A 12878-nucleotide genomic window follows, 5' to 3' on the forward strand; every position below is an offset into this window, starting at 1 on the left:
TAATACCAGGAATGGGTGGGTTGTCTTATGAGGAAAGGCTGGACAGGTTAGGCTTGTATCCACTGGAGTTTATAGGAATAATAGGCAACTTGATTGAAACCTTTAAGATCCTGAGGGGTCTTGACAAGGTGGATATGGAGAGGATGTTTCCTCCTGTGGGAGAATTTAGAACTAGGGGGTCACTGTTTAAAAATAACGGGTCACTCATTTAAGACAGAGATGAGGAAATTTTTTTTCTCTCAGAGGGTCCTGAGTCTTTGAAACTCTTCTTCAAAAGGCGGTGGAAGCAGAGTCTTTGAATATTTCTAAGGCAAAGCTAGATAGATTCTTGATAAACAAGGAGGAGTGGGGTGGTGAAAGGTTATCGGGGTAGGCAGGAATATGGGGTTGAGGATACAATCAGATCAGCCATGATGATATTGAATGGCGGAGCAGGCTCGAGGGGCTGAGTGGCCTACCACTGCTCCTAATTCGTATGTTCGTAATCACGGACCAATCCAATGGAAGGCCATGGTCGCCAATGCCCTCTTAGGAGGAGGTAGAGGAAGATCCTTCATGTATTAGCCTTGACAGTTAATGTCAGTATGGTATTCAACCCTCTGGGCCTTAGAATTGAGCTTGGCCCTGTCCTTACCTGACATCCATACTTTCAGTAATGGCCACCGGATGACAGTTGGGAGCATGAACCTTGTCTGGTTTTCCCCCTCCCGCGCTCAGGGTTGGTACAATAAATTGCAGTACCCTCGCTACAGCCGCCTACGCTGTGATCAGTGACATTAGCTCAGCCCTCCCTGCCCTGTATATCTCAAACAATCACTAGATAGAGTCACGGCACGATCAGGGGAGCACTTGTAGAAGTTTTAAAATGTAGAAACACCGAACAGAATCTCAGCACGAGTCTCAGCAAGAACTGGCTGACAGAGAGGGCACGAGGGAACGTTGCATCCATTGGACTCTATAGAATTAAAAATTTCTGTGTTTAAATGACTGAAAAGATTGCCACATCAAATTGAGCTGAGAGAAACTGGACCTGCTTTACCACTTAACACGTTAACCTTGTAGCACATTTCCCCTATCATTTAAGTAAAGGTCTGCAATCACACACCTCTCTTCCCGTGCTGCTAGCTATCAGTAAATTGATCTGACATCTTTCAACGACCCAGCATTGCTAATAATAGCTGTATAATAGAAATTCACCCCATTAATTTAAACTGTCAGATAAAACTGTAGGTCCTATTGCTGGTAACCTTGCCACAGGATGGAAGCTTTTGCATAGTCAGCACCAAGCGAGCACAGACCTGACCTGTGTTTAATAAGGATACATTTTCAGAGCAGTGGAATTGTTTGTGGAATGGTCAAAGCGAGAGCTAGGAAATTGGGCAGAGGTCTGTGTCACCGGTCTCCTGCCTGAACTGGGCAGAGGTTAGCTTTACAGCCAGCCTTCGTACAAATATTAAAATGGATGGGAATTGTATTGAATGAGGCTGCACGGATTCCTTGATTCTATCACATGGAAAGTGCTGTGTGCTGGTTCCGCTCACGTGAAATGGGCAATAAGGACAAGGCTTGTTAACTTGGATTGCCCGCCGGGTGGATTTTTCCGAGTGTCATCTTCCTTTGGATATTTTTTTCTGGATTTCTGATTGACTGGATTTAAAAAAAATTCAACAAGGTTTTTGTTTCCGACAAAAAATTGGAATGCAGAAATCGCTTGAGGTGTATCTACTTATGGTTTCGGAAGAGCAGGGAGATGAAGAAACAGCAGGAGATCTACAGCAGACGTGCACTGCCTACCCTGCTCTTATCCACCCACCTGCTTGTACAAAGATAGTCATATTGACCTAGAAATGTCTCAGGTCAAAGATCTTCACAGGGTCTGCTTTGCCAGCATGACATAGAGAGCGACTGGTCAACATGCAGATCAGACATGTTCATCTGGAATTTTGTGTCTCAGGCTCATTTCAATTGACCAGTTTTTCAGCAGTATCAGGTAACTGACAATGCACCAATCAGGTCACTGATGTGTCGTTTACCAGGGAAAACACCTTCATCACCTTCCTGTCACCAGAATGAACCACAGAGGGTGCTGAGCATTGGTAGAAAGGGTTAGGATTATAGCACCTTGCGGCACAGAAGGTGGCCATTCAGTCTGTCATGCCTGTGCCAGACCTTTGTCCAATTTAGCCCCAGCTTTTCCCCATAACCCTGCCCTTATCTGGATTCCCAAGATTTCACCTCCATCTGGGTTCCCCGTTCTAGTGGAAATGAAAACATTGCAGATCCCTCTACCCACTCAGCCACCACGCTGCATATTGGTGCAACTCCTGGGGGGAACCTCTGGTGGTAGCAAAGACGTAACTAAAATGTTTTTGTGTGAAGGTCATGAGAATCATCTGGAGAATTTTAGCAGGAGCATAATTATACCTTTTCCAAGGTAGGATAGGAGAACAGGTATACAGCAGTATACACAAGCCTACAATATACTGACTCATCAATGAGATGAGCAAGTACACTATAGTTTTGCACAACATTTTTTTGAAAATGAACGCAGGTTCTTTTGTTTGCTCTAAAATTCAATAAGATCTCATAATTTAATGCAAAGAAATAACATTGCAGAAAGTTTTGGAGATAGGAGAGGCTGTGTGTGTGTGGAACATGCAGAGGTTCTACAAATGTTGAAAGAATCAAATCAGATGATACCTCAATCAAATGTTATTCCATCGAAGCCTTGTGCTGTTGCACTTTGCACCTTTCATGCTGTTTTCAAACCTCATTACAGCTGTCTGACCCTATAGGGACGATTTTCACCATGCGAGTGAATCGGGTTAATATTGGACCCTCAAAAAATGAATGGCTTTGGGTTGGGTTGGTGGTGGGTTGGAATCAAATGCCTGACTCCCAAACCAAATCTGCCCAACTTCAGGTTTTAACAGAGTTTGGATAAGAGAAGTGAATGACCAACCTGCTCCAAGGAAGCAGGGTCGGCACTTTAAACATTTTAGTGAGGCTGTGTGCCTCAGTAATATTCACCAATTGAAATTTAACTGTGGCTAAGCCAGTTAGTTGAACTGAGGCGGAGAACTGTTTGATTAGGAGATGTGTGGCTTTCTGCCTACCTGATGGATCTGGTGTGCCTGCCTGGCCAACATCAGATACCCCTGTCTTTACCCTTCCAATCTACCCAATGAAGCATCTGATATCCAGCTCACCAAGGCCTCTGACTGCCCCCTTTTGCCCTCCAACCCTCTTCTCAGGCTTTCAGCCACTCACTGACCTCCCAGCCCCCCAACCAAGTACTCCACTTTACCCACCCCACCCCTCACAAATGAGCCCTACCATTTCAACCACCAAGGCCTCGGACCCCTTACCCCTCCCTAGGCCTTCAACCCCCATTGAATCCATTAACTTCCCTCTCAGGCCTCCCAGTCTCACTTCCTCAGGGCCCCGGGACCAGAGCACCACCTGCCCCCAGTGCCACAACAGGCATGCTGGGACAGGAAAACCACTATTAGATACCTCAGCATTGGACCCAAGCCCTCTCAGGAAACTGGGATTGAACCCGCCACTGCCTTCAATTTGGGTCCCAGGGATCAGCTCCCAGCTCCTCACTGGGTCAGCACCCTCCTGGAATTGTCCTCTCCTCCTCTCCCCCACGCCCAGGATCAACCACCCGCCCCGCTCCCCACCACCACATCCATACAACACTGACCCCCACCACCGCCCCCCCACCCGCCTCCACAATGGTGTGGACCTACCTGTGGCCTCCTCTGGACTGCTCCCCACCCAAGTGGAAACCAAATCTGTTAGGCAGGGGAGCCCACATCTCCGAGTTCGCTACGCTCTACTGGCCTACCTGCTCCTGGCGCATCAATTAAGTGAAAAGTCCCCTCTATACAGCCATATAACTGCGTTGCACATTTATTTTTCAATTACATCTTCTCACTGGATAAGTATCAGGTCCCAGTTTTTTTTTTACTTATCTTCACATAGCTTCAAAAACCTCGATTTCCCGTGTGGAACGGTTTTAAAGCCTATGATAACCTGGTTTGGGTTACTACTGGTGTTAAACTAACACCAGCTGGAAAAATCAACTGTCTAAATTTTGTCAAAATGTGGAAGTTTCATATCATTTCAATTATGCCCTGTGAGCGTAGCAGAGTTCTTCTGAAAGCAACAATAACCTGTGTGTGTCCAGCACCCTTTATGCAGAAGAATGTCCCATCTGCCTTTACAAAGCAAAAGGAGATGTCAAACATGGCAAGGAATAAAAAGGGAGAGCACAAAGCGATGGCAGTGGTCCCATCCAGCGGCCAGTAAGTCAGGGGGCATCTCACCTCAGCCAGTCATGAAGCCCCAACTACATTTTATGATCATCAATGGTTTTGGGAGAGAGCCCCAAAGAGTGGAGAAAGGGTGAGAGAGTGAGCTGCAATCCGGGGTCAGGTTTGCAGTGGGCACAGGTTAAGATGTGTGGCCAAAGATAATTTGGGGCTGGTGCAGTGAGATTATGGAAAGTCCTGACATAGTTCATTTTCTTCTCACTCTTGCAGCAAAGGGCCCTGTAGCTCTTGCTACATAGACTTGAGTGGAACCAGGGCCCATTTTTGTGTCTCAGTCATTTTTATACTGTGGAGGGATCTGTGTCTTTAAATTTAATTTGTACTTTTTTTTTTGAGGCAGGCCCTAACTAAAGCAGAAACGAAACTTAAAAGGGAAACAGAACAGGTAAACATGGAAAGGAAACAGGCCCTCCCAGTTTCTAAGGAAACAAAGAACAAATTGAGGTTTGGAAACCAAAGCTTCTGGCAAGCTGCACCTGTTTTAAAGATATAAAAGGACACAGATCAGTCCAAGCTGAGCAGTAGAAGTTGATAAGTCCAGTGGTGCGGAACAGGCAACACTGAAGAAGACAGAGTCCAGATCCAGAAATTAACTACAAGTTGCTTCAGCCATTTCTGTTATTTGTAGATAACATTGGTGCATCTACGTCATCCAGACTGAGCTGAACAGGTTCTACGGATGTGTGTCATTTTTGGTGAAGATCGTACCCCGTGGAATTCGGGTTGATTGTGTCTGGCTGTGGGCTGGGTGTGAGATGAACTCCTGGGAGTTTGAAGGGCTATGTGACTAATTGTGATCGCCAAAATCTGACTGGACTGTTCAGCCAATTCGCGAGAACTGTCTCAGTTGTACCTGCCATTTACTGTGCAAGGTATAGTTGGGCCGTAACTTCTGAGCTCCAGGGTGTTGTATTTGTGTGTGGGAGGGGGGGTAGGTGGGAGGGGGGAGGTACCAAATATGCGCTGGGGAACCCCTACAGCCCCCACTCCGGTACACCCCGGTACGTTGCCAGGTAAGGATTGCACAGCAATTGCCTGGGAAGTGCAAACTTCCCACGATCAATTGCCCTGCACCGAGAACCAACTGAAAGTTGCAGTTTAAATTGCAAACTCTGGATGGTTCCGACTGTCTTGTGCCAATTGTTACCTAGAAAAAGTTAGAAGTATTTAGATCACTTCTAGCTTCTGGATAGCTATTGTATAGGCCCACACCAACGCCCCCACAGGACTCCCGTCACACCCCCGAATCCTCAGGGGACTCCCCACATCCCCTGACTATTCCACCCCCCTCCATGGTACTCCCCACCCTGACCGTTGGACACCCACTCACCCCACGGGACTCCTCCAGCCCCCATCCATAGGACTCCTCATCCATGGAACTCCCTCACCCCTATGGGACCCCTCCAACCCGGCCCCCCACAGGACTTTTCCTCTCCTCCCCCACATGGGACTTCCCCCAACCCCGACCACACCCCCCAGGCCCAACCTAACCCATCCCTCCAAGGCCCAGCCCAACTCAACTCCCCTCAACAAGACCTAACCGGAACGGACCCAACCACTCCCCCACTCCAAGGCCCAACCTGACCTCCTGCCCTGCCACCAACCACCCCCCCCGCCCAAATCAAACCAAAGGCCCAGCCCGGCCCAACCTGAACCCCCCCCCACATCAAGGCCCAACCCGATTCCCCCTACCCCAAGGACCAACCCAACTCCCCCCACCCCCACCAACCCCCAAGGCCCGACCCGATGTGACACACCACCCCCTTCCCCCCAAAAAGCCCGCCCATCCCGATCTGACCACCCCCCACCATCCCCCCCGGACCCCCGCACAAATCCTACCCACTTCGCATATCAACTTACGTTGTCAAAGACATCTACACCTGGCTGGACCTTTAAACGTACCTGGTTTACGGCAGCTAGTGCTGTAAAAAAGGGAGTGTTGCTTACTTACCTTCGACTCTACAGTCCTCGACACTAGGCCACGGGGACACTCTGCACTGCCTGGATCTTGCCAGGCCTGTGTCGGAAGGTCGGGCGAGATAGGATTTTCAGGTCAGAACGTTCGAGCAGAGTGGCAATCCGACTCAATTGCCACTCCATCGGAAGTTACAGCCCAATCTGTTTTAAACAATGGAATCTTGTGGCCTTATCCTTTTAGTAAATAACCAGGATTTCTTACTTCTTCTATTTAAAAAAAAAACTACGGGTTTCTACCAAGATTGTAATAAAATTTAAATGAACAAATGAACAGTGGTAGATTTATATACTTTAAAAAAAAACATTTTAACAGATCACTCTCAAATAATAAAACCTGAACAGCAATTTCCAACTTTTGGTTCAATGGTTCAACTTTTGAAAATGCAGGCTTGCCTTTGTTTTCAGTTTATTCAAAAAGTACTTGTTTTAAACCTCTTCTCATTCTTTTGAATTCTCTAAGGTTTCTTCACAACTTCTCTACCCTATGACTTCTGTTTGTTTGAATCCAGCAGTTTTGTTCACGCGAGTTCCGATTGTCTCATGATTCTTGGGTTTTTAATGTTTTTCGAATTTTAAGTTGGTATTGATTTCAAGCCTTTGAATTTTTGTCAGACTCTTTAATGTTATTCTCACTGGACTTACTTTCCCCGAAACTAATTGTCTTGGTTTCCACCGGAAGGTTTATTTGAGTGAGGTGATGCTGGGTGGTGCTGTCCACCCTGTCATCGCTTTCAAGAAAAGAGAAGCAAGGGAGAGGAAAAAAAAAGTTGAATGGAAAAAGTTGTGGGCAAGAAAAGATTTGTCACATTCTTAACAAAGTGGAGTTGTTTGTGTTGATGGATTGGATGAGCACTGGTGACAGACTTGGTTGCCAAGTTGATACATAGAGCATGGTTCAGAATGAGTGATGACCCAGTGGTACACTTGGGTCACAGGTGAACTCTGCTGTAAATGTTGAAACAAGTGAAGTGTGTTTGGGAGGTCATGTTGCAAACCCAGGATCAAACTACAGCCAGGTTTTGCACGTCTGCCATTCAGCTTTCACTCACATTCAGAAAGGACAGCGTCTTGTCCCATCAAACAAGATATTCTTCACCTAAACCAGACCCACGGGGCCTAAAATCTCAATATCTTTTCTTATAATAGAGGTTAGAATAACAATTCAGCCACAAAGCAAAGTGCGCAAAACCGATCATTTCAAAGGGGTCTTCATAAGGTGAACTTCACACAGTGAAACTCAATCGGGTGATTGAGATAGTGATTTGACTCGTGAGATATGCAAAGTACCTGGGATGTAGTTGGTGTATTAATAACTTGTTAAAGCGGGCCGGATAGAAATCATCGTGGAGGAAGTAAGGTGGAGACAGCCAATAGTTGTTTAAATTTAATGAGGATCAATAACCTTATTTGTGCCACACAGAAAAGACCTGGTTTCATTCCAGTTTTTGTATTATGGCATTGATCAGATATCATCTGAACTGACTGCAGATACTTAGCCGGCAAGTTAGCTCTGTTTCCCAACAAAAGCTGGCAGATACAGAGTCACCCATCATAGGGCAGTCAGATGGAGAATAAGCTGCAAATATCCAATTAGTGTTAGTGGCTGCTGAAAGCAGGTAAGGTATCTAAAGCTGTGGGAGGTACTGCCTGTGAGACCTTCCACCAACTAGACAACACATGTGTGAAATCCAATGCTGAAGTGTGAAGCTTTGCTTAAACCACTCCACACTGGTGTTAACAGCAACAACTTACATTTCGATAGCACCCAAGACATTTAAAATGGACAGTCAAGAAAAGGTTGGCCAGATGGAAGAGTCTTAATGAGAATGTCAGGGTGTGGGGGGGAGGGGCGTGGTTACACAGTAGAGAAGCTGTTCCAGAGGGCAGGGATAAGGATGGTGGAAGAGGGGAACATGGAATAAGGGGTACAGGCAGAAGGGTGCTTGTCGGGATATGGGGCAGAGGACACTATGGGGGTGGAGTGTGTTTTGGCCATGGAGGGGGTTCTTGAAGGTAAGAAGAAGTACCTCAATAGTCAGTTGGCTGTAACACAGGAAGGCAGTGGAACTTGATGAGGTGAGGGGAGTTGGAGCAGTGCGGTATAGAACAGGCTTGGTGATTTGTAGTTTATGAATAGTAAAAGCAGGAAGGCCAGAAAGGAGAATGCTAGAGAAAGTCAACTGTGAGGTTTAGGGTTTTGACGTTTACTCCAGCTGTTATATCTTATGTAACAGTTGTGAAGGCTTACACGGGTGCTGAAAAGATTTATGAAAATGGTTCCAGGGATGAAGGACTTCAATTACATGGAGAAATTGGAGAAGCTGCAATCGTTCTCCTTAGGGAGGAGATAAGAGGAGATTGGATAGAAGTGATCAAAATCATGAGGAGTCTAGACAGAGTAGACTGAATTAGTAGATTCTCGTTAGTGAAAGGGCTGAGGACCAGAGGAGACAGACGTAAAGTGGTTGACAAAAGTACCAAAGGCGTGATGAGGAAAAACCCTTTACACAATGAGCGGTTAGGACCTGGAATGCACTGCCTGAGAGAGTGGTGGAGGCAGGTTCAATCATGGCTTTCAAAAGGGAGATAGATAAGCACGTGAAGAGAAATGATTTGCAGGGCAGAGATGAAAAAGCTGGGGAATGGAACCAGCTAAACCATCCTTGCAGTGAGCTGGCACAGACTCCATGGGCTGAATGGCCTCCTGTGCTGCAACCATTCTATGATTCTATAACAGGGAATGATGAGGCAAAAGCAAGTAGTGCTACAAGAAAGCAGCCTGGGTGATGGACCAGAAGTGGGGAGAAGCAGCTGAACCCAGGTTTCCTGACTACACCATGCTTCTGCACCTCTGGACTAAGCCAGAGTTTGCCTCTCCAGTCTCGCTTAAGGTGCTACTTAAAAACCCTCCTCTTTGACAAAACTTTCAGTCAGCCATACTATTATGTCCTTAGTGGCTCAGTGTCAAACTCTGTTTGGCTGTTCCTGTTAAGTGCTTTGAGGCACCTTACTATGTTAAAGGCAATGTATATATATATGCAAGTTGTTGTTGAAACTGAGAAGGCAGATAGAAAATGGCTGGAAAATCTTGAAGCTCACAGCATATCACAGGTTAATGGTCATGTCTGTATTCAAGATGCTCACAAATCTTAATAGTTAAAAGTTTCCATCAGTGTTCAATTTTTATAGGCCCCATGGACTGATGAAGCTAAATTTCCAATTCCCAAGCGAACTGTTTTAGTCATGGTTATGTGAGTGCACCTTACTCTATTTTGCACTTACACTTGGAGTTCTAGCATGATCCGCTTGTCTTCCTCCACGTGTATCCCCCAAATGCAGTCCTGGCCCTTGTCATAGGCTTCTGGCCAATTCGGAGACAGCACAACTCCGGCAGAGTCTGTAATCTCCCCACTGCAGACAGCTGTGATTTATTAAAAAAAAACCAGTCAGTCTCTTCAAGCAGCTGTAAAATAAACTGCAGACAACCTACTGAGCTGTTATAGACACTTTCTTAATGGTTTAGGATCATCATGCAGCTCTTTAACTATTTGCTGCCATTGTCAAAATTACTCGTATCTCCTTGCTGTCATTTCTTGAAGTGGTTTTCTGGATGAAACCTTGTAAACTCTTAACCATCATTTTTATATTTTCCTGTGTTTTTATTCCTCTTGAACTATTTTCTCCTGTCTGTAATCAGATGTAGAAGTGACAGTCAAAATGCTTTGCTAACCACATAGCTTGAAATGTTACTACAACCATTTGTGTACAAAAGGCATCACCTTTTACAATGACAGCGTGTGCTAAATTTGGCAGTCATCGGAATGGTGAGAAAGATCATTTAACTCAAGGCCAGGAAAGGTGCTGCTCACATAGAATAGTCCGATGTCAATGCATAACCGCAGCTTGAATTTCCAATGTGAGCTCTTGGAGGTGGAATGCACTTAATGGAGATAAAATGTCCCTGTTTCCTAAGTGGCGGGGGGGACTTGGCTTTGGCACTCTTGACCATCTCTAAGTAACGAGTCAAAGGGCAAGAAACACTTTGGCCACTTTCCCCAGTCCATCTTCCTCATGGGGATCTTGTGGGCTGAGGGGGACCTATTGGATGGCAAGGGATAAAACTAGAAGCTACTTCCAAGAGGGTGCAGCTTCAAAATCCAACTGAATGCTGGTTCCCGGGTTCGGGTTCCACTTTCCTGGCTTCTCAGGTCTCAGGGAAGTTAGCACGGGGAGAGCCTGTGAAGTGATCAGGCAGAGAGGAAACAAAAATCACAAGGAAATTCGCTGGATGGAGGGAGAGGAACTGCCACATCTGGTAACTGGCTTCAAAGCAGTGGAGGCAAAATACCAAGAATAATCTACCCAGTGCCACACACACACACACACACACACACACACACATACATACACGCACGCACACACACAAACACTCTTTCTCTCTCTCTACTGGCAAAAATGTGACCTAGGAAACTCAAAGGAATTAATATATTGGTGGTTTCTTATTTCAAGTAATGGGTTTAGCATGAAGCGCAAGTCTGAAGTTCATTAATCATTTATTTTGACTTGATTCCCTTTCCCACCAGAATTTCAATAAGCCATTGTTTCAATTAAAATATCATTTGGCAACAAAGTTTGCAATGTATTCCACTGCAAGCGTGGGTCCAAGGGACAGAACGCAGATTAAATACCTGTTAAGCAACAGGACTCTTGTTATTTTGTGTTCATAATTGGCTTTCTTGTCCCTTGTGTCTCCCATGTTACTCCCTGTCAGGAAGTGCTTAGCATCTATTTGCTTTTCCCCTCAGCGGTACATCTGAGACCAGAGATTATGGGAAATCATACATCACAGGGAGATGCCATACACTCTTGCCTTTGGTTTGCTCCCATCCCAGGTGGATAGGATCCCTGGAAATGTCAGTGGTGAGCATAAAATGGGAATTTCGTTCTCCAGGTCTTCCCACAGTAACTCCGCCAGCTCAACATTAGTCTTCCACATGCTCTCTGCTCAGCCACACAACACGCACACCCTGCTCTACGCAACTGTCGCCTTAAAACACATCCTGTTGCTATGTGCAAGCCACTTTCTAACTGCTCTTCCCCTGAACTAATATATACTCCTTGTGTCTTACATATTCCAGAAGGAGCTAGCATCCATCTATGCCAAACAACCAACCATTCACATTTTGCCTGTGCATTCAGCATTTACAGACAGTGCCTGCATTTATAAGTAAAAATCAGCAGGGGTTTAAACTTCCTGTGCTGTTCTGTGGTCACCTCATGGACCACTCAGCGTAGTTTTAATGTTATTACTCCGCTGCAGGCTTCTATTCGATGCCTAGGATAGAACTCTTGTAGGAAACAAAGATGATGACAAAAGTTGACATCCCATTAGTCCCAAATGTAGCCTATCGTCCTCTAGTACTATATAACAAACTTTATCGACACTTGTGCATTATTGATTTCACAGCTTTGCAAGATCAGGATTTCCCACTCACTTGTTATTGCCAAATCTGCTAGGACTGTATTCCAGGAGGTTTCATCAGATGATTTCCAACTCCCACACCCTTATTCCAGTATTGGTTGATTGGCAAGTTAATCAATAATGGCAGCCACAATACCCACAATCCTCTGTGCTACAGAAACTGCTCTAACCATCACCCGGTTTTACTGTGAGTGTGCCCATGTGCCAGAACAGCATTTCACCCTGGGTCCCCGCTAGTCCAGCTATTGATTGCCAGTCTGACTGAGGTGCTTTTCCTCTTGGGTTTCTTGCAACAGAGTTCGGAAGATCAATCTTCAAATCTTCTGGGAAACTCCAGGGCAATTAGGGAGGGTTGGCAATTCCTGACTCACTGCTTGTAGCAGAGCTGCAGCCTCAATCAAAGCAGCAGGAGTTGGGTGTCAGGAGCTATGTGAAGGAGTAAATTGTGAGGAGAGTTTCTTTGGGCTAGGGTGAGAGTGGGAAAAGTGTATTAAGTGGGGAGAGGGGAAAGAATGTCTTTGTGAACTGCAGGGTGAGATGTGGTGCGTCTATGTGTTTTGATAAGGAAAACAGTATCTTTGCAAACTTTAGGGGGAAAGGATGATTATCAGTGGATAACAGGAAGGGGTGTGTAAATAGTTTACCACTTAAAAATTCTGGAAGAAATCTTTTTGGCTTCTGAAAATGTTGACATACACTTGCTGCAATCACCTACTGAACAGAGTTCCTTCCATCCCCTAGAAGTGTTAAAATCAGCAATAGAAGAGGAAGCAGGGGAATTTACAGAGGTGAGAACATCAAAACCTTTAAACTGAATTTGCACCCACAATTCATTCACTTTGGTCCATATACTCCTTGCATTTGTATAGACACTTGCTTGGGTCGTATGCCTTAATCTGTCCACCTTTTATATCTCGTATATTTCTTATTTCTTTCTTTGGGTAATTATTTTACACCTTTTAGCCATGCCTTTACCTGTAGTGCCTAATGCACAATTTATGACTATTATTCTACTCTCTTCTTTTTCATTTGTTTTAGATTATTTATTTATGCTACCTTTCCTACCTGGGCCCTCTCTA

General features: G+C 45.4%; 1 protein-coding gene across 2 annotated transcripts in view; it reads right to left on the bottom strand.

Moving 5' to 3' along the window:
- sez6b (seizure related 6 homolog b) overlaps positions 1-12878 on the bottom strand; it is an 871087-nt gene that overhangs the window by 123319 nt on the left and 734890 nt on the right. For both annotated transcript variants that reach the window (XM_078547969.1, XM_078547968.1), the window contains exon 9: positions 9600-9738. In XM_078547969.1, the coding sequence (XP_078404095.1) occupies positions 9600-9738 (139 nt within the window). The remainder of the gene's footprint in view (positions 1-9599; positions 9739-12878) is intronic.

The sequence above is a fragment of the Cetorhinus maximus genome, chromosome 9, assembly GCF_964194155.1.
Source record: "Cetorhinus maximus chromosome 9, sCetMax3.hap1.1, whole genome shotgun sequence".
Classification (NCBI taxonomy): domain Eukaryota; kingdom Metazoa; phylum Chordata; class Chondrichthyes; order Lamniformes; family Cetorhinidae; genus Cetorhinus; species Cetorhinus maximus.